We start from the raw sequence: 26,596 nt of genomic DNA, 5'->3' as shown, positions 1-26,596 counted from the left end.
TCCCCCCCCTCCCCCAGATAACTATGTTAGAAAAGCTTCACAGTATAGACTGCTCCAGGACACCTCTTTTTGACAGTGCCTGTGGAGACTTGGCATGGGAAGATCATCACATGTGCTACTTGTACTCTACCTACTTATGGCGACAGCCAGGACTGCTGCAGAAGTCAGGGTAAGTTGCCTTCCAGAACCACCTCCTAGCAGAAGACACTTTATAAAAGCAAAATTTCCTGTCCTCCCAAGTTGATATGTTCTTCTGGGCACACCAGAGATCAGTTTCAGTTCTCCCAAAATACCATTCTCCTCATAAAATAGTTTCTTTTTGTTCAGATCAAGGTGATTCACATCCTATCGGTTCAGATACCCCCAGAACAGCCATTCAGTATGAAGAGCACCTTTGCATGATCTCAGTGTCCCATGAAGAACAGGATGCAGTCTTTTTTTTGTTACAGATTCTATGTTAAGCATACGGATGTAACACGAAATCCAAGCATAGTCAAGCATTTTATTCGTGTTGTCCCTAGATCTTGGAAATCTGACACAGCAGTGAAATCAGTGCTTTTAGATATTTACAAAAACTAATTGCTGTAACTGCCTCTGAAATGACAATGTTTCTGGACTAATTCAGACCTGCTGTCCATTCAATTTCACATGTTTTGGAATTGATTAAACAGATCCTGAAAAATAAAGTCCTTTCATTGCTGAATAGATGGGACTCTTTCCTGAGTAACTGGGATGGCAAAATAGTATGGAGAAGGTGAACTTAACATCAGGTAGATTCAGCTTCCACATATTGTTTAAGAAACAGCAGTGTCAAAACAAGCATCCAGGTTCACATAGCTTAGCCATTTCCTAATTCCTGTAAGAGAGTTCAGTCCCACAGCTTGTCATAAAATTCACATACCAGTTTCAGAGATAAAAATCAAAGCTTTCTCAGAGCTATTTTAAGAACAGCTGTCGGATTTGAATCCAACAGCACTTGCATGGTTATAATAATAAACTCAAAAAACATTTAAAACAAAGAATTTTAATTTCTCTATAACAAATAATTAATCAAAGAGGCCGAATCCCATGTCATCGTCAGATTCTTCAGACTCCTCCTTCTTCTCTTCTTTCTTCTCCTCAGCTGAAGGAAAAAAAAAAAGAAAAAAAAAAAAAAGACCAAGCCAATGGTCAGTATTTACATTTTTTGCACCACAGATCTTCAAGATACATGTTTTGGTGTTCCCAGCTTCCATATTATTGGTATTTCAGCCTCCATGGTTCATCTCATTCCCTTTCAATAGCCAAATATAAACAGCAAGGAGACACAGACACTGCTATTGAAGGGATGTGCTTTACACAGTGAAGTCTGTCTGACTCTCAGTTCTAAGCCAGACCAATCTTAAGGTGGATAAAGAGCAAATGCTTCTGATTGCCCAAAGGAAAAGTAACCATTCAGTTTACACTTCAATCACATAGTGAACTGCCAAAGTAGAAAAGCCTTGAAATTTGGACTCAATTTTTAAGATTTTAATAGAGAAAAACAGAGCTGCCCTGTAACAATGCCTCTCCACCCATACTTACCGGCAGCAGGGGCAGCAGCTGCAGCAGGAGCGGCAGAGCCCCCCCCAGCAGAGACGGCCACAGCTCCCCCAGCCGGCATGCTGGCCAGTTTTCCATTACCTGAGTGGGACAGAAGAGAAAGTATTTTAATGCTCATGGCCGGCACAGAGCTAAGATGAAAAGGAAGAGAAATGAGAGTGCAGAAAAAAACAGATACTATGTTTCATGGACTGAGCCTGTCACTATTAGCTGAAAGGAACAAGAGGCTGCACCCATGACAAGAAAGTATAATCTCTTCTGTGAAAAAAACCTCAGAGTTTAAGATTCACAAAGACTTATCCTGAGAACACTGACAGCACATTACTATTAAGTTTTCTTCTGTACACAGTCCCCATTTTTTTTTCCAAAACTCTCATATAAAAAGTGGCAAACACATCCAATTTTACACATACAGAAAACCCATATGTTTCCTGAATACAGCACAATAGCCCAGAAATTGATAATTTCAATATACCTCAAAAATAACATATAGGCAGCACTGGCTTCCCCCCCCACACCCTGCTTTTTTTTTTAATGGTGTAAAGAACTGTGAGGGCATGCCTGGATCACAGTTACAGGAGAAAAGGGGGTGGGGGGAAAAGATGTATTTGTGGCAAAGAGTACAGCATTTTAAACAAATTCTCCAGCACCCTGTGAACCCTATTGCATCTCCTTTGAGATTAGCAAACTGACTTCTGATTTATGCTCATCTTTGGAAAGCTAGCTAGTTCTCTGGCATCTGCTTTTCACATACCAAGGCTCCCATGGCATTCAGAGGTCGTGTACACAGTATGTTTGCCTGTATTCCAATTTCTGGGAATCAGTTTCTAAATAATTCCCTGTTACTTCAAGCTCTAATAAACTAGCCAAGTAAACAAACATGTTTCATATGCATGTCAGTATGTTCTAGGAAACAATTTATTTAAAGAAAAAGTATTACAGAAAGAGATGGCGTAAGTGTGTTGTAAGCACATGCATAATGGCTCTCTTAGGTCTTCAGACTACATGGATAGAAATGTCCAGTTACTGCTCATAACAGCAAGGCCAGGCAAAGTCCTGGCAACCTTTAAGCAAATGTATGCCTAAAAGTTCCCTTGTGCCTACACACTTGCAAAAAAAAATAGAAATTAATCAGAAACTTTTTTGCGCTACCTCAGCTCTGCTTTATTTCAGCCCTATGACGCAGTCAGTTAATGTTAAAGTTCCAGCTTTGGTAAGAGGCAGCAGGTAAGAGCACAAGCTTCTACAGAAGTCTGCACTCAGAGTCCTATCTGAGAGAAAAGGAAATGCCAGACTCAAGGAGCTCTAGAAGAGATGTGTATTGGAGGGGCTTGTATTAATGGCAGAGGGTGTAACTGTACCCTTAATGTGAACTGACACTTAAAGAAAAAAGTCTCCCAGAAAACTTGGAGGACAGCTAATTCTTTCTCTGATCAACATGTCCAGAAAACTACATCATGAGCAGACTACCAGTAAGCTCATACATGCTCTTCCGGTTTAATGTGGTCCACAAGCGAAACCCAGCAGGTACTGGCACTGACCTGCAGGGAATTAGAATGGACCCGGATTTCAGTCATTTCAGCCAAGATCCAGCATGGAATCAACTGCAAAGCTAAACTGATGAATAAATCAGGGAATTGGCTGCAATTCTACACTCTCAGGTCTAAGTTACCAAAGTAGTAGAGGCAATTATCTGTGACACTCAGAGACTGTACCTACCCTGAGCAATGACATCCTCGATGTTTTTTCCATTCAGCTCACTAATAACCTGTGTAAATTAAGTTTAGAATGTTAATAGTTTCAGAACTCCATCAGTATAAGCTACATTTAAACAAGTACTGACTAATCATTATGTGCAATACCTCCATCCTGCTGCTTATACAGCCCCAACATTCCTTATTTCTCAGTGGAAGGAACAGGACATTGAAATGAAAACTTCAGCTAAGTCTTTTATACTTTTCTGTGAAAGCTTTTTCATGAAATTTGTTACAATAAATTCATAATAAATCCAAGGAACTTGCAGAAAGAAGGATGCACAGATGTTGTGGAGCCAATTAGGAAGCCCCACTAATGGTCTGTTAGTCACTGAGGGACTGTTAACGTATCTCGCTCAATCCCCACGGGGAGGCTCTGAAGCACTGGGCCCTTGACCAAAAACCACAGGGTCCTGTTCCTAGCGTTACCAAATGTTACAGCCAAGCTGGCTATCGTATCCTTGTACTGGAACAGAGGGTCCCAACTTCAATTTTACTACCATTGTTGTATAACCCGGGATGAGGAAAGAAAAACACAAAACCAAAAATTGCCAAAGCAAGCAAGCACTTAAACAAAAAAAAAAAAAAAAAAAAAAAAAAAGAAAGCTACAGACCTTACTGATGAGTCTCTGCTACCAGGAGTCAGCGTGCTGAACACTGCTGAGCTGCCACAGCCAAAGGACTCTAACCAAGAGCTTTTCAACAGGCACCTCCTGCTTACACAGAGCATGCCATCTGTGACATGCTGTGCCTGTGTGCTTGCTTCATCCAGAAGGAAAGTGATTTTAAGACTTCACTAGATTTACACTGGCCTAATATACAGCCAATGCAAACAGAAAAGGATTAATTAATCATGACCAAAACAAATTCCAGAGAAGCTTTCTGGATATTGGAAGATCAGAGAAAACAACTAATTTATGAAGGCATTAAAGAAATGTAAACAAGCTAAAGCTGAAAGACCTGGCATTTAAACAGGAGCACCATGAGTTCAAACCAACATCCCAAACCATAACAAGGATGCTGTCAGCTCAGTCAACCCATTGTTTGGTTGGGCCTGTGGTAAAACTGTCTCCAGCTGCAAAAGCAACTTGCTTTTTCCTCCACTTCTCTGGAAACACTCCGCATACAGGTATGGGGCAGGTGATAAGACCATTTTTTAGTTGTGGGGGGGTTTTTTATGGCCATTTATTTTTAAGTCCACAAGGCTGAAAGTCTATTATATCACCAGAAACATTCTAATTAGGATACTCTCTTCCAAAAAAGCTTTTTCCAACACAACCATTTCAGCATTAATTTCCAAAATTAAACATTAATTGCAAACTATACATTATGTCAGAACAGAACTCATTTTCAACACATACTTATCCACTGCCACCATCCCACTGAAAATTATTAGATTGAACAGTCAGAAGTCAGCAACAACTGACACAGATCTTTGCAGAGGACAGGTGTTCAATAAGAAAGCCTGACTTATACAAAACCGTTGTAAAAATAGTTCTGACTGGTTAAGCAGCATTTTAGAAATCACACGTGTAATGATCAGCGAACACCTGAACAAAGTAAGACTAGATCAACAGCAAGGCAACCAAAGAAACACTGAAGCCAAGAAAATGGCTCCCACGTCTGACGCTGACTGGGACACGACCACCTGGAATTAAGAGGCAATGCCACCTTGTTCATGCGTTCATCGTCCGTCTCGATGCCGACGCTGTCGAGGATCTTTTTCAAGTCCTTTGACGTGGGAGACTCGTTGCCACCCAGGACCGCTAGAAGGTAAGCTGCGACGTAACGCATCCTGCAAAACGAGACAGCTGGGTCTTCAGTGCCGGTGGCCCCGTTCCGCGTCCGGAGCAGGTTCACCTCCTCGCTGGGGGAAGCAAGCCTCACCCTCCCGGCCACAACTGTTTTGCTCGAAATTTAAACATAAACCCACGCCACGCCAAGCCGGGTACCGGTCTCCTGCCGGCACGGGGCCCCGCACAAGGCAGCCCATCAAACGCCGCAAAGCCGCGGCGGCTCCCGCCCCGCGCCGGCCGCCGCGGCTTTGCGGCTGCCCCAAGGCCCGAGCAGCCGGCCCGGCCTAACACTGACGGCACTGCACGCCTCTCCGAAGGAAAGCGACACCGCGGCCTCCCGAACGCCTCTTCTCCCCGCCCCGGCCGGCATCCCCGGCCGGGATCCCCGCGGCGCTCGCCTACGCCTGTCCCGTCCCTCCGCGGGCCCTGCCCCAGGCCCGGGCCGGGAGAGCACATGGCCGCCATTTCCCCCCCGCCCGCCCTAAGTGGTCTCGCCCAAGTCTCGCTGGCAGCCGCGGGCTGGAACGGGTGGGCCGGGAGCGACCGTTCCCGCAGGGAATGGGGGGGACGGGACCGCCGCGCGCTTACTTGGGAGGAGGAGGAGGCGACGGCGGGGGAGACGGGCCTGGAACGTGCGCTCGTGACGGCACCCCGGCGGCGAAAGGGAAGGGGGGGTGCCTCGGCAACGCCTTCTTCCCATCACGCTTCAACAACGCGCGCTGCCATTGGGCCAGGCCGGCAGGGAGCGGGCAGCCCAATAGGCAGCCGCGGGCTTTGCCGCCTCCTCCTCCTCACCGGCAGCGGCCCATGCGCAGAGTGGGCACGTCCGGCGCGTTCCGCGATGCGGGGGCATCTGCCTCAGCAACTAATTTTCTGTCTTCAGTTTGGTTTTTTTCCCAGCCAGATTGCGGCACCCGCGCGGACCGGGCGACGCCAGCCGCCCTGCCCTGCCCTGCCCTGGCGGGGTGGGCGCGGCCATGGCCTCCCGGGAAGGGCAGGCCCCTCCGCTGAGGAAAAGCTCTCCGCAGGAGGGAGCGGGCCGCCTGCCCTCTTGTTCCAGGGAGGCCGGGAGTTAGTAGTCCTGCTGTAAGGTCTTGCCGTGAGATTACGAGAGTTACCGCCTGTGCTTGGGTTGCTTGATTTCTTTCCGGATAGGGGAAATGAATAAAAGTGGAAAGTTAATATTGTGCCAAAATGCACTGGACCCAAATAAACCAGAACCGCTGCAGCAGCAGGGCTGTGAGAAGGCTTTGCCTGACCCTAGCTTGTCACCCTGGAGGCTCCCTAGAAACCCCCTGTGCAGGTGAGAGCACTCTCCACTTCTCTGGTAACTCTGGTGCTGCCAGAGAACAACCAGGCTCCCAGTTTTATAATTGAGGAAGTGCTTCAGAGAAGTGGTCAGCAGTTAGTGCTTACTCCCTGTGGGAAGAGAGATTGCCCTCACTGTGCTGTGCAGCTTGTGTTCAGCTTTGAGCACGGGGAACTTCTCCCAAGGCATTTACATGGCAGCAGTGCTCTGCCACGGTATCAAGGCACCAGCTGGAAACTCACCGTTACAGAAAAACCCGGCTTTGCCCCTCTGAGCGAAATGGAGAGCAGCACAAATGCTGTGGGGCCTCACCAGGACGCAGTGTTAGACCAAATGGCATCCCTCGCTGCCAGACAGCTAGCGGAAGGCAGGTGCCCTCCTGGAGCGCGCAGGGCAGCAAAGGCCCAGCAGTGGCAGAGCCCCATGGCTCTGGGTGGACCGAGGACTGGCTCTGCAGCACCTAGCCCTGTGCCCTTCCAGGCTTGCAGCCCCCACTCCCGCTACGTTTCTATCGCTGAATTTGAAGCGAACGAGCACAATACCAGGAGCTGGCCATGCCTCCTGTTCCCTGCAGCCTGAGCTCACATTTGAGGCCAGGGGAGCTGCACCGGGACCAGCCGGGGTGCCGAGGCTGTGGCAGTGTTAGGAAAACCTAATTTTGTGACATTTTCTTGACAGCAGGATGCCTGGGCCTGGTTCCTCAGAGCCGCCTGCTGCATCTGGCACCTCCTCCGGCTTGTCCCGCCCCGGCAGCGCAACTCGCCTGCAAACTTTGCAGGAAGTGCCTGAGCTGAGCCAAGCTGTGCTGGGCTGAGCTGAACCAAACCGACCACAGCTGGGCTTTTGGGACCCGGGTTTTGTCTGCCAGGGACCGGGTACGGAGGGGGTGAGACAAGCGTGGCCGTGCTCAGCGGGGCACCGTGTGTGTGGCCTGGCTGCTCGGCCATAGGTCCTGCGGGGGATGGTCCCTGGGGGCTGCACCTCGGCTCGGGGGCCCTGTGGGGTGTGGGGTAATGGGGGCCTGGGGCTGCAGGAGCTGGCGGCAGGGCAGGTGAGGACAGCCTGGTGTGAGTGTGTGTGTGTGTGTGTGCACGTGCACATGTGTGTGTATGTGCACGTGTGTGTGCCTGTGCACAAGGGTGCCTGCCCGTGTCCTGTACGCAGGCCTTAGGCTGCATTTGTGGTCTCCGAGCCTCTCCAGCCTGGCCAGTTCAGAGCTGCCCGCTGGTTGCTTCATCATCAATAGCTTTACAAAGCTATAGCAGATGGTCTTTTTGCTTATGCATATCTGTAAGAGAGCTGTGTATATGTTGTGTACAGCTTTTTTGTAAGAAATACCTTTTTACTGAAGCAGCAGTTTTCATTTACCTTTTCTTCCTGTCCTTATGTGTCTGTAAGGTTTCTGCTCTTTCAGGGAGCCAGGTGTGACGCCTCCCCCCCACACTGTGCCTTGGGAACAGTGCTGCCATGTCCCACAGGTTAGCAGTAAAAAGCACTGCTCCTCAGGGAGTTGCAGGGGCATTAGCTTGCTTCTGCTGGCCTCGGACATTTAAGCCGTTACAAGTTTTTTGTAGTTCATCACTCACTCAAAAGAAACTTCTATTCACCTATTTGATCCATGGCAGGGTTTAAAAAGAACTCCTGATATTCACACCATAAGCTAGTTTAATTGCCAGTCTCAGGAGGAGTTGCAAAAGATAAAGGAAGTGGAAAGAGCAGGAAACGGGCAACTTGGAAGAATGTGACTACCGATATGAAAACAAACGTGGTGCCTCTGCTCATCTTTGCACTACCAGTGTGCTATGATGATAGTGGCTGATTTTGAAAGTCCTAGGTGGATGAAGGCTTCTTCAAACTAAGAAGGCAGAGGAATAAGTAATTTGTTCAAATTTCATACCTCTGCTCCTTTAGGTTTAAATCCTTCTTAGCATGCACTATGTGATCTGCTTTTCCCCTTTCTCTTTATCCGTGAAGGGTGCTGTGAGGGGAGGAAACAAGGACTAGCTGGTAACTAGCCGGCCATGGCTTCGTGCCCGGTTTTCTGTTTTAAAGCATCTCTGTGGAGGCACATCTGGAAGACCCCCAGTCCCACTGTGCAGTCCAGTGCTCCTGTGCCACAGACGTGCCTTTTCTAACCCCCTCCCTGGCCCTGCCACGTTTGCTCTGCTGCCCTTTGCCCATTTTCATCTACGCTCACTTTTATCCCGTTGGCACCTGGTTTCACAACCGGGTTTGATGAGGACCCATCGCAGCCTGTGAGCAGCCTCTGAGCTCTGCTCCTGGCTCAGCTCTCCCTGCCCCGGTTTTTTCCTCCACTTATAAAGCTTCCCACTAAGGCACTTTGAAATCTGCATAAGGCATAGGCATTTACACTTATATCTTTTATAGTTAATATTGCTGTTTATTCTGATGGTGGGTAATTGCTCCATTCCCTGGCAAAATGTTGGCAGGGAAAACTCAGAGGTTTTCCCTAGGAGGAGAAGCCTCCGTGGCATCCGTCACCCTGCATTTCTGTGCTTTCTGCCCACAAAGCTTTCAGTAACACACTTGTAATCCCTCCTGCCCTCTTGCTGTGATTATAAACTGTTTCCAGCCACTCTGGGCTGGGGCAGGAGGCCTTCATCATTCACTTGTGTTCTCTTTCAGAGCCATCTTTCCTCCTCCTCCTCATCCCAGCTGCCTCGTGGTGCTGCTGGTGCCTGCCTGCCTGGCAAGTCAGAGCATGTCCGGACCCTGTCGACAAGACGCAGAAGATGGCAGAGCTGCAGGGGCTTGGGGACAAGTGCGGGGAGGGGGCTTCGGGGGCTCCTGTGCTTGCTGGCTCCTGCCTTGCAGACAACAGGCTGAACCTGGATGTTTATCCTGACGGCTGCCACCGGTTCCTCCAACTGTTCGAGGGGCGACGGGGAGAGGTGGTCCAGGTGGAGTTCCTCCGGCTCAGCAGCAACGATCACCTCCTTGGCACCACGCTGGGCATCCTTCCTCATCTGAAGCACCTGAAATCCCTGGTGCTCAAAGGTAAATTCCTGGGCCCGTCACCATCCAACTTTTCTAGGCTCAGGTCTTCTTTTTATCCTTCTCTCCACACCTGTAGGACAAACTGCCCTTGGAATTGTTTTGTTCTAGTGCCCCTTACTACAGCTTTGGTTCTTAGCCTTGCTCAGAGCTGCATGCAGATTTCAGCAAGATACAGCTTCTAGACTCTTACTTCCTTCCTTTGTTTCTACAACCACCTAGGGACAGGTTTTTGGAGTCTGGTTTGGTTCATGCTGCAACATTTTCTTTAGCCATCCTCTAGAAGAAGAGCATTTTTTGCACAGCTCTGCAAGGACAGGGTTATTGGAAGGTGTTGGATTTTTGGTAAATGTTCAGCCCCTCTTTCATTTTTGGGGGTATAATGACCTGTCTTTGCTGCGTTTCCATCTGAATCAATCCTTGCTTAGCATCAGTGAGCGCAGGTTTACCAGAGTTCAAGACAGACCAGAAGAGGCTGCTCAACATTTTATCACAAGTATGACTCAGGGTGTGCATGTAATTTGGCAAGCTGTAGTAACTGTTAGACCTATAAATATTAGATCATTCTTTGACTTTCTCATCTCTTTATTGTAGGAGGATCTCAGTACAAATGGTATAATTTCTGTATCAGACTGAATCACTTGCTCTTTGGGAGGTGGAATTTTAAAAAGAAATGAGAGAAAAAGGGGGAGTTTGTGCCCAGAATTCAGGGTTCTAGCTGAAAACTGAAAAGATTGAGGTTTGCTTCTGTATCCGCAACAGATTTCCCATGTGAATAATTTCATTCGTCTTTTCCCCCTTTAGCAATGTGACGATAAGGGCAGTACCTTTTATCAGGCTTGTTTTATGAGATGTACACACAACCTGAGCTTCCTGAAATGCTGTAAAATAGTTTGCTAAGATTTTCTTATGTACAAAGTGCCATGTGTCTGTTGGTTTGATTGTTTTTATTTTTTGCCATTATGCAGTATAAAAAATCTTTGGCGCCTGCTGCTGTATGTGTATACAAATAGACAACAGTGGAGGGAGAGTAGGAAACGATGAAGAAATGGAGAGTTTTGGAATTTTCCTTTTGTTTGCTCAACTTATTTTCAGTGGGTGCAGCCCTTCTCCAGTTTAAGTGTCATAAGCTGGGGTGGGGGACTTGCATCCTTCCCTCTCTGTGCTGTCTGGCCTACACAATACTGAATTACCTGAATTTTTTTTCCACATTTTCACTGCTTTCCTCATGTCTGCTCTCCAGTCTCACAAGGGCAGATCTCAGTCCTCAGGGCTGTTCATCCCTCAACAGCATGGGCAAAGCCTGGATGGTGAGGAATGTCTCCTTAGTCCATAAAGTATTGTGTGTTGGCCACTGGTGCTGGTGGGAAAGAGGTGGGGAGGGAGAGTGGGAGGCTTGGAGGGGTATGGGCCACCCTGCTGAAGGGTGGTAGATGTGTGGAGTGGCCTGGCTCTTTATGAGCTTCAACTCCAGATGTGTTTAGCAGAGCTCTACTGGTTGACTGTGGCATCTCTTGGTTTCATAACAGATCTTCACCATTATACCCCTTTCACTGATCAGGAAACTGAGGCAAGGAGCAGAAACCCCACTTCTCTATGAGTACTTTGTAATCAGTGCTGCTTATTGTGATCAGTAACGCCCCATCTTCTGGGTCTCTGTGCTAAGGAGTCTCACGTGAGACTGGTGAGGTATCCCTGTAGCATATTGACCTCTTCCTCCACTTCTCTCCACACCCAGGTGGCCATGCCAGGGATGAGTTTGGTTCATGTCAGTATGGCTCCCTAACAAGCTTGCCACCAGATGTTGGGAACCTGAGGTGTCTCACCCACTTGGATATCAGCTTCAACAGCCTCTCCACCTTGCCCAGCTGCATCCTGCATCTCCCCAGCCTCCGCATGCTCTTGGTGAGCCACAACAGCCTGGTGGCACTCCCTGAGGACTTTGGCTCTCTGAGCAAGCTGACTTTCTTCTCTGCTATGAAAAATCAGCTGAAGGACTTACCTCAGAGCATTGGGGAGCTGGCAGTGCTGCAGGACCTGGATCTCTCAGAAAATGCTTTGGAATTCCTCCCAGAAGAAGTTGGGAATCTCCGCAACTGCACAGAGCTGGATCTCTCTGGCAATCGCTTATCGAGCATCCCAGACTCCTTAGGTAAGTATTTTCTAGGGGAAAAGAAGGACAAGGGGTTGCCGAGATTTTGGTGTAGTCTAGGACCCCTAAGGCCCTTGGTCTCTGTCCCCAGAGTTATTAGCACAAACCATCTGTTACGTTAGAGCCAAATGGAAGGGATATCCAGAAGAAACATGCTTGGTTCAGTCAGTCTCTTTGAGCATTAACGACTCTCTGGATCACGCTTTCTGCTTCTGTGGATCAGCAAGACTGCTAAGATTTCAATACAATTTACAATAGCTGAGGATCTTGCCAGGCTGGTTTTGGGTAGCACCCAGGACTGGAAACAGAAGATCTGGGGTTTAATAGGATGCAAATCTGGGCTTGAAATCGTACTGTCCAGTGTGGACCAATCCACGGAACCAGGCTCTGACTTCTGCTGCCCAGCTTCCTGGCTCTTGGGTCCTGTATTACTTTGTGCCCAGGGTTGTCATTAATGCTGTTACAGAAGCATCTTACGTCCATACTCATAGCTGGGTGCTGAAAAGCAGAGGACAGAGGAGGCTGCGTTGCCTCTCAGCTAATTCCCTGGACCCCTTTATTTTGTGAGCTAAAGAGATATTGGGCTCTTGTGCTTTTGCCTTATCATGTGTGTGTGTACACGTGATGAGGAGAGTGGCAGGGGTGTTAGAGCTGATGTGCAATGCAATTAACAGCATGGTTGGGGGGTCACTTCTTGTTCTAACCTGCAGCCAATTTGAAGTCTCTGCGGCGGCTGCATCTCCACAGCAATCTCCTGGTGACAGTCCCTGCCTCGCTTGCCAGCCTGCCCAACTTGTCCAGACTTGATCTGCAGAACAATTGCCTCCGTACTGTCCCTCCCGAGATCCAGACCTCGCCATTCGTGCGCCTCCAAGGCAATCCCTTAGGAGAAGCTGAGCCATCCCCGCAGGCTGGTAATTGCAAGGCTTCTGTTCCTGTGGGTTCTGCCCAGCTGTTCCCTCACTCAGCCCAGCATGGTGTGGATGGGTTTGGATTAGAGAAGACAAGCAGGGGGGAATCAGATCAGTATTTATTTGTCTGGAATAATTATTACATTGTAAAGATACAGACAGTACTAGTTCTGTTTTTATGAGCCCAAGGCCCATCCAAAGGGCTCAGTGGTCCCTGGAATTGGCCTTGCTAGGAAAGGTTTTATAGTGGAAGTGAAAATGGGATTCACAGGAAACGGATCAGGAGAGGCCCCTAAAAGGGGTCCAGCCTTTTTAGCAGAGGTGAGCACCAGTTCTTGGACTTGCTCCATGGCCCTAAGGCTGTGGTGGCTTATACTAGAAGCACAGAGAGCAATAAGACGTCATTCTGCTGTGCAGTTACATCCTGCTTTCCTGTGGTTCCCAGGCTGCAGAGGAGCAGCTCTTTGTCCAAAATGAAGGTGATGAATGAGCAGGAATCTGAGCAGGGTTTCCCAATAGTGCTAACGTTCAGAAGAGCAAGCGCTGATTCCCAGGGGTGGCCCCAGGCAATGAAACATGGCCCTGAGAGCTGCAAGGTTGGTAGATGATTGAAATATTTTCTAATTCCCCCTGCTTCTGAGTTTTCCTGGGGGACAGTCAGCATTTCCAGTGTGTCTTGGGACCCCTAGGCCTCTTCCCATCCTCCTGCTGCTGCTTGACCTGAAGCCTGCTGCAGTGTGAGAAGGGTTCTGTTAGCAACTTCTGTCAGATTAGGATTAAGCCAAAACTGAAATGCGAGTTCAGCCTTTCTTGTCTACCCTGGTTTAAGTAACCTCTGTCTCCTCCTCCTACCCAAATCTTCTTATTGCTGCAGATGAACCCAGTGCTGGAGGGCTACGAAGACTCTTCCTTGCATCAGGAGAGGACAGGTAAGCCTCTGTTATTAAGAGTTTATATTACAGTGGTGTAACAAGGTCCCAGCCAAGATTGGTGCATGGTGGGTATTGCACGTGTGTATAAGAGCTTATGGCCTCAGTAGGCCAGTCAAACACAAGGTAGGAGATTCTGCTGTTGATTTTTGGAGGGCTGAAGTCATTGCACGGTGTCACACATACATGCATTTCTTCTGGAAGCTTTACTGTCACCTCTGAAGGCTGCAAAGTGGTCCTGGCCTGTGGCATCCATTTCTACTTTCCACCGGGGACTGCCTCTGACCCTCTGCGGATCTACTTCCGAACCCTCGCACCGGATCCTCAGTGGGTAAAGCTGAGGCACCATGATGTCCTGCTAAGTACAGTCCTGGAGCTGCAGCCTCATGGAGTTGAATTCCAGCAGGTGAGGACACATCCAGGCCACCTCCTGATCAATGTGCCTCTGCAGTAGCTCAGCAGAGTCTTCTGAGAGAGTGTTGGGAGTTTTGAGACAGCTACCCCCATCACTGCTGCTTTTAAGTAGCTGCAGAACTGCCTTTCAAAGAAGCCCCACTGCAAAGACTCAGAAAGGACACGGCCAGCTTCTCTGGCACTGTGTTGGTTTGGCTCCTTTGCCTTCCCCACTGCTCCTGCTTGAGCTGAGCTATAACCTTCCTCACTCACAACCCTCCTCCTGTGCCAGAGGATAAGTACTGTTCCAGCATTTGGCCTTAGCCTGCAAGGAGAATGGTTCACATCCTTCCCTAAAAGTCTGACTCTGTGGTTTTCGTTCAGGCTGGTGAGTACTTATACCACCAGCCCCATCATGGCTGACAGCAACTCACTGCAAAAGTTGCTTTGCCCTTTCTGCTCACAAGCTGCTGAACTTTTCCTGCCATTACACTACATAGCAGACCTGACATCTCCTGTCACCTCCCTGGAGGCTGCAGGGCAGAGCAGGTTCCTATCTCCTCCTCCACTCCCTGCATACAAGCTGTGCTTCACCCTCCCCCTTCTTGTCTGCACAGGAAGCCACAGAGCAGAGCTAGGCTTGGTTTTGTCCTTTCTATTGGTGTCTCACGGGAATCCTTTTTTGCCAGGAGGTGCAGATCTGGCTGCCATATGCCTCCCCTCAAACCCTTCACCAGCGTGAGGTGGTAGTTCGGACCTTCAGTGGGCAGAGCTGGAGTGATCTGAGAACAAGAGTGGAGCAGAAGAGAAAATCAAAGGTAAGCAGATCAGAATGACCAGTGACACACGTTGTTCCTGTTCCCCTCTTTGGTTTTGCCCAGCCAAGAGTGAGCCCGTTTGAAAGATCTCGTGAGCTGTGTTTTGACCAGCTGCTATAAAATGTAGTGGATTTCAGCTCCAGGTTTCCTCTCTCATGGAGGTGTGTCTCCTGAAGTTGATGAGTTGCAGCCTGACATGCTTCATCCCTGTTCTAGTGCTTTCATCTGCTCAGCTGTTACTGGCATTTTTTTCCTGCCTTTATTGTATTATGTTATATGCCTATATGTGTTCTTTTTTTCCCTGTCTTCTGTTACAGAAGCATGTGGCTCACTGTAGTGTCCTTCATTTCTCTTGGTTCCTTGTTGTGTCTCGACTTGTGCAAAATGAATGCAAAGTGCCAACAGAGGGGACATTGCTCTTCTCCAGTGTGGATCCAAACATCAAAGTGACCTTTCCTCCTGGAGTCACTGAAGAGACTCGCAGTGTCAAGCTGCAGGTATTCATGCTTTAAAAAACAAGCTTTGGTAAGCCCTACTGCAGCTGTTGTCCCATGCCAAGTAGGGGAACTGAAGGTGAGATGTCCACCCTAGGATAATTCGTGTCTGACATGGATGCTTCATGGGCTGACCCATCTCAGATCACCTTCCGCCTTAGCTTCCCTGCCTGCAAAATGGGCTGTGCTCCAAGCTGCCCTGTGTGGGAAAGGGATCTCCTTGCAGATCTGCCAGTGCTCCCTCTGGCAGATCAACAGGTGGCTGGTGTGAAGGGAATACAAGGAGATCTTGCCTCTTGTTCCCTTGCAAAACATACTGAGCCTGGCAGAACAGCTCAGTGAGTGAGACTGGGGAGGATTATTTATGTGGATCTAATTCTAAGGCCACCCCACTAAAATTAATTGTTCTGTAGAGTTGCTAGATAGTGCTAAATGCTATTGTAATACCTCGGTCTGTCCCAGCTTGCCAGGTTGACACCAGTATTAGAACAGACTTCAGCCAAAGTTCACTGTGCTTCCATTTCTCACTGGGCCCTGACCCAGGAGCAGCATTTGCCCGCTGGGTGCTGAGGGAACCTAGTGAGTGATGCAGGAATTTGGGTGCCTGGCTGCTTCGCTCACCATGCTGTCTTCCATGCCCAGGTGCTGCCAGTCTCTGCAGAAGAGATAGAGGAAATCACGGCCGATGCAGGGTGCAGAGCCAGTCCCCTGCTCTGCCTCTCCCAGGACTCCCTGGTGGATTTTCTCAGGCCAGTGAGAATTCAGCTGCCCCTCCCGCCCGGGGTCACAGGTCAGTTTATTCCCAAAATTGGCAAGGAGAAGCACCGTATGTGGAAAACCATGAGAGGCAAGCTGGGAGTTTTGTGTGCCTCTCCTGTTAATAATAAAGCTTGCTGCTTTTCTTGGAGGAACAGCAAGGTATGTCTGCTGAGTGAGTGGTGGTGCGGGGTGGTGTGAGCTGAAGGTAGTTCAGGTCCAGCAGACCAGTGCTGGGCTTCACAGACCAGCAGCACAAGCTGGGAGAATGGCCTTGGCAAATGGCTTTCTCTGCCGAACTGCATGTGTATTTAGGCTGCTGGGTTTGGTATGACATGTTGGAAAGGCACTCCTGCCAACTGAGGAGATGCTTTGTAAAAAGGCTTTGATTCATGATTGGGAATAGCTTGAAGCAGGTAATGAAGATGCTGCCTCCAGGGGTCTGCCTTCTCTATTGCTTGCTCACGAATCAGGTGGTAAGCCACTGCAGTTCAAAGTGTACAATCATACAGTAAGCCATCTCCCACTCTGAATACTGCTATAAACAGCCTCAGCCTTGCCAGGGATTCCTCTATTTGCATGCTGAGTACCCTGTGTCTCCTAATTCCTATTTTCTTTGACCTTTCCTGGCTTTCTTGTGAAGAAGTAAAATCTTTTTGGGTGTGGCTTGGCCTTCATTGTAACACTACCTGGTATTTGTATGTCTGAAGTGCATCAGGATTGAAAAGTCTGTGGGATGTATGTTTAGAAAGAGATAGAACTTAATTAATAACTCTAGATACTGGTGATGGGAATTGTCTAATGAAGCTGTTCGTGGAAATCAGCACACTATAAGTTTAAGTCTGCATATTCTGCCAGAATATCCTGGAAGCATTGGGGTAGCCTCATCCTTTTATTGCTGCTCTTTGACCAAAGTTCAGTCCTGGATGCTGAAGAGAAGGCCATGAGCCTTAATTTGGTGCTTTTAAAAAGTGAATCTTTCAAAACTGTGGCTGGGTTTGTAAAACCATGAATAAAGGCTTCTGCTGGATATAGCATCTCTTGATCGTTGTTGTCTTTAGGGCTAAATTTAGATCGGTCAAGGCTGCATCTTCTCCATGGTGACCTGGAGGGCCAAACCTGGGATGACATTACCAGTCAGGTAGCGCTGGAATTCACCCATCTTTATGCAGTGTTTGAAGTCACCCACTTCTCCTGGTAAGTGCAGGATTAGTCCTGAGGAAAAGATGGAATGTTCCTCTGCCTTGCTTTTCCCACACTCTGACCGAGGGGTCATGCAATTAACCATACCTATTCCCTTTTCCCTTTGCAAGTCAGGCCCAGCTTAGCACTTTGTCTCCACCCATCATTTTTTACAGTCTTGTGGGTGTGATGCTGGCTTCTCTTCCTAGGCAGGATCCCTCCTTTTTCTTAATTCCTTGTCTGCCAGGTACTGGCTGTGGTACACCACCAAGACCTACATTGGAGGCATTGCCAAGAAAGTCTATGAGCGGCTGCGTATGTATCAGGTGAACTTCATTGCTCTGCAGAGGAAGAAGGACCCCGAGCAAGTCCTGCTACAGTGTGTCCCCAAGCACAAGGTCTGATCTGGGTTGCATTGCCTTGCTCCTGAGCTTCCTGGGCCTCCCTTTGTAGGATTTAAGGGCAGCAGTGCACCAAATGGTCCTGTTCACTGCCTCAGGGTCATGGCTGGGGTATGCTGTCACCACACTGTGTTGGTAGTGTGACACCAGCTCACTGGGAGCTGGGGGAAGAAGGAAAAATTCTATGCAGCAGTGGATGCCATGCAGTGATTTCCTGCCCTGTGAACCTTGAGGACTGGGCTGCTAAAATCAGCTGAGCCACAGTAACTGGCCATGTGTGTGCTGTTCGCGTCCAGTGAACATGAGGCAAAACATGTTGGCTTAAATTTCAGTCAAAGATATTAAAGTTAACATGTCACTTGTATGCTGTGGGCTAGTAGTGTGGGCAGAAGCACTGCTTTGGTTTCAGCTGGAGTGGTTAGAAATGGTACTCTTCCCAAAGTTCCTTGCTGTTTAGAGTTCAAGCAGTGGAACAGAACATATGAGCTCTCCTTAATCTGTTTCAGTGCAACAAGAGGTTAGTTTTTGCTATTAGTTTGAGCTAACCTGGCTGACTTTGTATGGAAGGAGATGGGAAGCACTCATGCCTTCTCTTCTGCTGCCTCTGCCCTAGGGGTATCAGCCCTCAGCCGTGTTGCTTCAGATGATAGCAAAGTAAGTGTGCATCTGTGTTTATAGAGCGCGTACCTTGACAGACAGTGCAGCTCAGTGAGGTGAGGGTTATTTTATCAGACTGCCAGAACTGGGCTGCGTATCGAACTCTCTGCATAATCCTCTGGTCTGGTTGCTCCTTTTTTTTGTTTTTTTTTTTTCTCCTGTATTGAAATGACCTGTGGGCATAAAAATCTGTAAGAATTCTTTATATCTTGGGTTCTGGGCTAAAATTGTTTCCAGAGGAGGCAGCAATGGCATTCACAGTGAGATCAGGGTTTGGGGGTGTCTATATTCCTGCCAGGGATGGTCATGGGGTGAGAGAGAATGTTTATTGTTACAAATAGAAAGAAGAATAGACACCTCGGCTCTAGGCTGACTCTTGCACTGCCTCTGAGACCCCAGGTCTGACAGTGTGATCACAGGCTGCAAAGCCAAAATGAGCTTTCTGGTGTCCTCAGCTGTGTGCTATTGTAGCATGTGGCTTTTTGCAGAGAAAATGTCTTTTAATGGCATACTGTGAGGGGGATAAGGTAGGAAGTAAATCCCTCCCTGTCTTTGAAGGTTATTGACCTGTTAAAAGGATAGAAACATTGCTGAAAATGCTTTTTTAATGAAAGCTTTGGGATGGCCTGTCTTTGTTAGTCCACATAGGCTTTTCTGCTTTTTACTTGAAAAGAGAAATAGGGAGGCCACAAAACTCAGAGCACCACTTCCTTGTCTGTAGTGAATGTACCTGAGATAGGAGGGGGCGGGTGTTTGTTCATTTGTTTACATCCTTTCTGTGTAAAATGGACTTCCCCTGTTGAAGGTGAGTGAGAGGAACATCATGGGTGTAGGAACATGGGTCGCGGGACAGACGTGCTTCAGACCAAACACGGGGTCCTGTGTTGTCATCCTTGTCAGGTTGACCCAGTGCTGAAGAAGCTGCAGGACCGCTATCGAGGACCTGAACCATCCGACATGGTGGAGATGTTTGAGGGAGAGCAATTTTTTGCAGCTTTTGAGCGAGGCATCTGCATTGATATGGGTATGGTAGTACTGGACTCCTTTCTGCTCCTACCTCTTGTGCTTCTCTATGCCTAGGCATGTTTCTGCTGGGGGCTGTACTCCTCCATGGCATGCCTCTCTGTCTCCGGCTCACTTACTACTCATAGCAGCCAACCCATGGACATTGAACTTGGCACATTCTGTGGTCACCCAACGTTTGTGTCTACTTTTCCCTATGAAAGTGCTGTTTGGAGGCTTTCATTTCCTCTCATGCTGTTGTAGCCTGCAGAGGGCAATAGCCAATTGTGTTTATTTTATGACTGATCTGGTTCTGCAGCCAGCAATGCCCTTTTTCTGGCATCTTAGATACCACACTGAAATTCCCATGTTGATCTAATTAATGTTGCCCATTTGTAAGAGAAGACATATAAAGATATTTTTTTGGAGAAGGTATTTCTGAAATAATCCAGAGCAAAGAATTCCCCCTAATGGAGCCATCAGAAGAGAAGGAAAGAGGGAGCAGGACCAAAACTCAAGATGATGTTTTATGCCCCAATGTGTCTGGACCTGTTGCAGCTGCAAACTGAGCCATTTTCTGCAAAACCTGAACATACAGCTCAGTTTTATTGGTGTAAATTAAGTGCAACAATATGAAGAGTAATAAAGAGCACTGCTCATTCAGTGGAGTTCATGAGGCCACAGTCTGTCCCTCTGTCCTGATTTAGCCTGGACTCTAACTTAATTTCTAGATAATTAAATATATGAATGTTGTGCCTGATTATATTTTTTCCCTTTAGCTCTATTCTTATTTCTGCACCCACTGCAGAAATGGTGAAGAGATAGATGACCTATTTTTGTGCATTACAGGATGCTATTGCAGCTGATTCTACCTTCCAAGGGGTAGAATGGACCAAGAATGGGAGGCAAGTGCCAAGGATGGACTTGACTCCATCTGAATGTCTCGGCCTGCCTTGCCTTCCGTTCTTGAACTTCATCTCCACCTTGTGGCCATACTCCTTTTTCACCTGTAGGACATGCTTTCTCCACAGCCAGTGTTTTGTGTATCACCCAGTGAGGAAGTGGGGATTACAATTCTTTCAGGCATGAGTAGAAGGAGTAGATAGTAGCTGGATAATAGCATGGAGGCTGCTAGTGGATGATGGGCTGTAGGCCATGCTTGGAAGGCTGCACGCTTTTCTGCACAAGTTGAGTGTTTGCTGCTTCTCTGCACAGATCGCCCTGACTGTGTGGATGGACGTCTCTTGTTTATTTTTTACTCCCACTTGAAGAACATGAAGGAAATCTACGTGACCTCCCCTGTAGACAGGAAAGGCCAAGCTGTAAAAGGCCAGGTGAGCAACCAGTTACACTGACTTTTTGTTTCCTCCTTCATCATCATCATCACTTTTACAGTGCTCCTCATAATAATCTCTGAGTGCCGGGCATGACCCTTTTCCTTCCCTCTTTCCCTTGGTTTTGCATTTCACTGACTAAACCCTGAATAAACAAGAACAGTAGTCTGGAAGTATCACTGATCACTTAGCTCTCTGACTTACATTACTGCCATTAACTCTTGGGGTGTTGGCAGTAAGTCCAGCCTTTATGGCAGAACCTAAGTGCTTCTCCCAAGTTGCACTTAATTGGGAGGCCATATTTATGGACTGAGGATAGGTGAGAAATGCTGAATTCATTCTTTCCCAGACAGAAAAGACATGGTGCAAACAGGCTTGGCCACTGTGCTTGAATCTGAGCCTCACTGCATGCTTTCTCTTTGCAAAGGTCTCTTTCTACCGAGGGGCGGTTCCTGAGAGCATCCCTGAAGATGCCAGCAGGAGGAGGAAAGGACCAGACTCCCTCTGGCTCGCTACTCTGCCCATCAAACTGCCTGTGAGTTGTTTTGTCTACTACAGAAAAATTAATCTAGATGGGGTAAGAGCACAGCCTTCCTGCTCAGCTAATTTTGTCTTCCTCCATGAAAACGGATGCAATGAATGACTGCAGGAAATGGCTGCCCAACCATGTCATGATGGAGATTTCCTACTCACCATGAGCTAGCTCTTCTGAGAAGAGAAGCATGAATAGCTGGGAGTGGTCTCCATCTCTCCCACTCATCTTGCCTGTCAAGCATAGGCTTATTGAATGGGTGATCAGAGAGAGTGGATCCTTTGAATGAATGAGGGATGTAGGACAGGAGGAAGCTTGCTGTAATTAAGGGAAGCGTCTGTTTTGTTTATAAATTTCTTAGTCACACAGCTCACGCAGCAGGAAAAAAGAAAGGTCTAGGATGAGGTAGGCTGGGTTTGAATACAGGTGTTGAGTATAAGTATTCTGGTGTGAGCCACTGGCCTTTAAAGGCTTGGCTGTATGTTACAGTGAGAAATGCAACTTTTGCTTATGGAATTTAATTGATTTTTGAGAAGCTTAAAACAATAACTACCTTTGTAGGCTGAACGCTTCCCTTGAGATCATGTGCCATGATTTCACATCCCTTTCTGGAACATGCAACCTCAACTACAAATCTAGATTAAGTGCTCTCATACCAGTGAGGTAAATATGCTTTGAGGAGATGGTTCATTGAAAAGTGCTCTGTAAAGACAAGAAAGGAAATTTCCAGTGTGAGCTATGACTGTGAACACTATGATTTGATATTTTTCAGAGGCAGTGAGCATTGCTGGTCATTGCCAGTGTGAGCGCTCCTTGCTTCTTACAGCCTGACTCTTCAGCCCCAAGATTTTCCTTCCTCCCCAGCAGGAGGAAGGAAGTTTCAGTGTAGAGATTGAATGGCCAGACACTGTCCTCTACAAAAACAATTTGTTTAGCACGTTCTCTTTCTCTCTTCTCTGTGACACAGCGATTGAAACCCCGCTGGGGTGAGAACCCTGGTCCCCTGAATGGCTTCTCCTTCCCTCCCTTGAACCTGGGCAACGCGGAGACTGGCTACCTGACACAGGCAAACTTGCTGAGCATTGCCAGGCGCATGGGAGCTGACTGGCAGACCATTGGCCTGAACCTGGGCTTGACCTATCAGCAGATTGAGCGCATAGGATACAATAGCAGGTAAGATAGGACACAGTGATTAACAGTGATGCATTATATCTATCTATCTATCTATCTATCTATCTATCTATCTATCTGCAGTGTAAGACTATAAATTAATGCTTAGCTGGTTGAAAGTTTTCCCACTGGAATTGTTTCACTGGATTAAAGGTGGGTTGACTAATGGTTCTTCTCAAAACATTACCTTCTTTTATGGAAAACTGATTATTTTCTCTTGCTGTTATAAAACAAAGCTTTATGTTTGAAAAACAAAATTGGGAAATAACAAACCTGATGAGCTTTGTAGTTCAGATGAGTCACATTCCTGTTTTGTTCTGTGATCTGGATTCCTGGCCAGACTCCATCTCTGACAATGAGCAGTGGTCTATGGCATTAATTGTGAATATCATCTTTATTCAAAAAGGGCTTGTGGCATGTCATGGGACATGCAGTCTGACCAAAAAGCCAGAGCAGTAGGAAGGAATGAGACTTGTTATGACCAAAGTACCATTCCTGTGGGGAATTTACATTCAAAAGCAGAATGCTTTAATTTGATATTTTCATTAGGAAAAAATTTTCTAGAGAGATTTTAGTGTGGGAACTGCAACTCCTGTATGATGGGTGGGGAAGAGGCAGGCCCACTGAGTGCTTTTTGTGTCTGGATGGCTTCTCTGGGGCTCCAGTCATGGGCTAAGACTCAGGTAAGGCCTCTTTGGGTTGCCAGTCAGGAGAGTGTGTTGGTTACTTCCGTGCTTCCCCCTTTCTTCAGAGAGGACCTTGATAAGCAGATCCTGGACATGCTTTTCTCATGGGCTCAGCAAAACTCAGAGGATCCTGACTGTGTGAACAAGTTGATTACAGCCATGAAAGAGAGTGGCCGCCAGGACATCGCTGATGAGGTCGAAACCATCATTGAGCTGGGACGGCAGAAATACAGGGAGTCCATCCGCCGGGTGGGCTTGGGGCAGGAGAGCAGCACTGAGGACTCTGCAATAGCTATGATGTAGCACCTAGCAGAAAGAACTGGGTTTCATATGGGTTCCCTCTGTGTATCCGGAGTGACAATGTCTTGGGACTGCTCCCACCTCAAGGGCCAGTGTCTTCCCAAGGAGCTGGGCATTGATTTACCTGTGAGCAGACTACTGAGCTCTCTTGGGTCTATACTCACATGCCACTTCTGCCGATCCCAGGCAGTTTAGAGTGTATTTATAAGCCTTTTCTGTACTTCCAGTTCTTGACCTTGAGCTTTAGCTTTCAGAAACATGGAGAAATTCAGAGACTGAAGTGTCTGTCAGTTGAGTAGTGGCTAAAGTAGCCTTTAATGAATTAATACTCATGTTATGTATATTTATTTATAACTTATTCCTGAAACTGTGTTCTGCTGGAAACACTGGGTGTGAGCATTTGGGTCTGTCTGTGCTCCAGTGCTTGATGGGAAAGCGGAGGTGCACTCGTGTTATGAAGGCCTATGGTGCGGTAGGGACTGTTCAGCTATTTCTGTTAATGATGTGTTTTGCTCACATGAAAATGTGAACTGTATTCCCCATGAAAATGTTTTCTGTTTTCTGCCAAATCTCTTCCAGTTCCCTCAAGCCCAAAACAAAACCTAAGTATTGGTGGGGAAAAGAGAAGAAACTAATTTCTAGCAAAATTGCTGTTGTTTTTTGGGTTTGCTCCAAAAGCTATTGGAACAAATAAAATTTCACATTGTCCCTAGGCTGCTGCACCTGCCGGGCTTTTTAGATGACACCTACATGCTGCTGGTCTTTGACAGAGTTCCAGTTTTATTTTACAAATAAGTAAAAATCCATAAACTTGCTGTTCTGGGAGAGACTCTAATTTGAAAGTAAAATTTCCCTTGCAGTTTCAAAGGGATATTCCTCACATCGTCCCAGTGAAATATGCCTACATAGTAGTGACGGTGTGACCCCTCATGAAGTTTGGTGAAAAGCATGTCTTAAATTTGCATTTTAAAAACTGGTCTGACCAGCTGTGAAATAGGCACTTGTGGTATTGGCGTGAACTGTGCTGAGCTAACCTCCCAGTTTTGCAGTCTGAACATCGTGTATAAGGCTGGAAGTGTTTATTGCTTTTTAACTGCTCAGCCATTGAGTACTGAGGTGCCCTTCTCTTCCTGTTCCCCATCTCAAAAAGGGCCTCAATCCACTAACGACAGTGGGAAATTTCATGCAAGCTTTTTGAAAGACTACTGTCATCTACGTAAATACAATTCTTTCAAGACAGGTTTGGATTCAGCATAACTCTCTAAGCAATATTTAAAGGGCTGTTCTCGGTCTGAAAAATGAAAGTCTGTATAAAAATCCCAGGTTGCAACACCCAAAGTCAACCTGCAGCCACAGGTCTGAGAAATCCTGGTGTCTTCTTCCCCCTGTGAAGAATCATCAGTGGTTTCCCTGATGCTGTGTTTCAGACCTGCCAGAAAGAGAGGCATAAAATCGTTCTGCTTTTTTTTTTTTTTAAGGCCAGTCTAACATCTCAGGCCACGGAGTGATTAGCGTCTGGTCCAGAGCACTGGACAAGGACTTGCAGACTTGAGTTGTCACCTTGGGCCTAGGGACTTCCTTGGCTCTGATTTCTTAGGCCATGGTGCCCCTCAGGTCTCATGTTGTGTTCAAGTCAGCAGTTCTCTTTTGAGCGTACGTTTTCTCTGGTAGTCTGTGTCATATGTTCTCGTCTGTAATTTTGATGTATGCCAACGAGGTATTTGTTCTTTCCTCCAGTTTTGGAGAGATGCATTTGGGCATATTGCTCTCACTGGGAATAAAATAAGAACTGTTTCACAGCATGGTCTGCTAATCCATAAATGCCTCGAGGTATTAGACAGAGCCAGGTCCCTTTAAACTTGCTGGCAGAAAGACACGGGTGAGCTTGGCTGTGCTGCACAGAAATGGGAGAAGAGCTCTTGTTTGGGTACCGCTGGCTGCAAAGAGCAGGACAGACTGCAGCTGAGTTAGTGGTATCCCTGTAGCTTGGCTTGGCTGCTGTGGGGCTAAGCCGGGAAACACAACATTCGGGGCATGGGTTTGACTAGCTGAGCATATGACTAGGGTCTAGGAAGCAACAAGGCTAGTCTAGAGGGGACAGTATGTAGGTTTAGCCTGGCCTCCAGTGAAGGTGCAGGAGGCTTTTGGCTAGGCAAAGCTATGCTAAGGACGTCTACAGGTAGCATAAGGTAGCATCCACAGTTACAGCGGGATGAAGCTAGGCTGCACGTACCTTTCCGTTTGTGATGGCCAGGCAACAGCTGAGTTAGGCAATGCCAAAATAAGGGGTGGGTAGGCTGGACTCTATGGAGGGCTCATCCAGGCATCGGCAGAGCTACAGCTCTTCCAGACAACAGATAGATCGGGCTAGGAGAGAGGGAGGTTAGTGCTAGGTGTTTAGGTTACTCTAGGTATGGGCTACAACCAGGCTAGGCGATAGGAGGTACCAAACCCTAGACAGTATTATCAGTGGAACAGCTCTTCAGGATTTGGGCCGATAACTTAAGGAAAGTAAAGTAACTACCCCAGACAAGTATTGTTATCTCCAGTCTTTCACTGCCGAGTGGCAGCTGCTGGGCTGGGCTGCCTCGCTGGCACCCAGTTTTCTCCTTGCAGTGACACCGAAGCAAGCACCCAGCTGAGGATACGGAGGTGCTAGCAGGAAATCAGAGCAACTGACCGATTGCTCTTTCCTTCAGCTGACTTGGCAGCAAATATTTAAGCTGGATGAGAGTCAACAGAAAGCACGTTATTTTCAGGTGTGTTATCTTTATCAATAATCTCTTCGAGGCACATTAACTCCTTTGGAAGCCTGTAGTTGCTATGGCCAGGAAATGCTGATTACAGCTGCAGTAGATGGTTGAAGCAGCAAAGAAAAACCAACATGGCATTTATCCTTTGAATCAAAAGATTGCTTTCCTTTCTGGCTTCTTTCGTGAATTCATCACACACTGGAGTAGTCCCTTTCCAGCTATCTGGCTTTTCCTGGTGCCTATTAGGCACCTTACAGTGTCCTACTGATGATCTGGAAGATTTTGTGGTTTTTACTGTGCGCAATCTTGATGTGTCCAAAATTCCCCCAAATAAATTTCAACCAGGAAAAGCCTGCTTACAAAAAAATTCAAAATTAAAGGGAAATTGTTGGGAGCGGGAACGTTTTTTCTCTTCCTTTTTTGACTGTAACATCTGTACCTCTTTAACTCTCATAATTAAACCCTTTTCTATGTCACAAACTTGCAGATCTCCAACAGAATGACCAAGTGGTCCTGGGAGGTGAACAGTGTGTTTCCCACATACCATCCTCCACTTCCAGGTTCTGCTAACCACGCCAGTCCTCTAGCTGCCAGGAGACAAATTCAGGCAAGATGCTTCCAGCCCCTTAATAAAAGAAATTACTGAGAAATGAAAGCCCGGGCAAAGCTGA

General features: G+C 47.4%; 2 protein-coding genes and 1 non-coding gene across 4 annotated transcripts; 1 reads left to right on the top strand and 2 right to left on the bottom strand.

Moving 5' to 3' along the window:
* Positions 1-482: 482 nt before the first annotated feature.
* On the bottom strand, positions 483-5,844 carry RPLP2 (ribosomal protein lateral stalk subunit P2). The gene is made up of 5 exons (XM_030038975.1): positions 5,720-5,844; positions 5,007-5,130; positions 3,301-3,349; positions 1,564-1,662; positions 483-1,123 (listed from the first exon to the last, which is right to left on the bottom strand). Exons 2-5 carry the CDS (start codon positions 5,127-5,129, stop codon positions 1,047-1,049), a joined length of 348 nt encoding a protein of 115 aa, XP_029894835.1. The 5' UTR covers position 5,130; positions 5,720-5,844; the 3' UTR covers positions 483-1,046.
* On the bottom strand, positions 3,018-3,145 carry LOC115352243. Its single transcript, XR_003927044.1, has one exon. It is a non-coding gene; the product is annotated as a small nucleolar RNA SNORA52 (small nucleolar RNA).
* A 109-nt stretch (positions 5,845-5,953) lies between the features above and the next one.
* PIDD1 (p53-induced death domain protein 1) lies at positions 5,954-24,971 on the top strand. 2 transcript variants are annotated; one of them, XM_030038974.2, is made up of 17 exons: positions 6,350-6,434; positions 7,119-7,315; positions 9,087-9,458; positions 11,194-11,607; positions 12,318-12,521; positions 13,393-13,447; positions 13,652-13,853; positions 14,530-14,658; positions 14,976-15,155; positions 15,795-15,942; positions 16,970-17,105; positions 17,338-17,488; positions 19,049-19,172; positions 20,366-20,484; positions 20,912-21,019; positions 21,984-22,189; positions 22,938-24,971. In XM_030038974.2, exons 3-17 carry the CDS (start codon positions 9,194-9,196, stop codon positions 23,173-23,175), a joined length of 2,679 nt encoding a protein of 892 aa, XP_029894834.1. In that variant the 5' UTR covers positions 6,350-6,434; positions 7,119-7,315; positions 9,087-9,193; the 3' UTR covers positions 23,176-24,971. The 2 variants fall into 2 exon arrangements, with proteins under 2 accessions (XP_040985209.1, XP_029894834.1); XM_041129275.1 differs by lacking the exon at positions 7,119-7,315 and having other exon boundaries at positions 5,954-6,434.
* The last annotated feature ends 1,625 nt before the right edge of the window (positions 24,972-26,596 follow it).

The sequence above is a fragment of the Aquila chrysaetos genome, chromosome 16, assembly GCF_900496995.4.
Source record: "Aquila chrysaetos chrysaetos chromosome 16, bAquChr1.4, whole genome shotgun sequence".
Classification (NCBI taxonomy): Eukaryota; Metazoa; Chordata; class Aves; order Accipitriformes; family Accipitridae; genus Aquila; species Aquila chrysaetos.
Note: the sequence above shows the minus strand (reverse complement) of the source record. Positions and strands in the feature narration are given on the sequence as shown.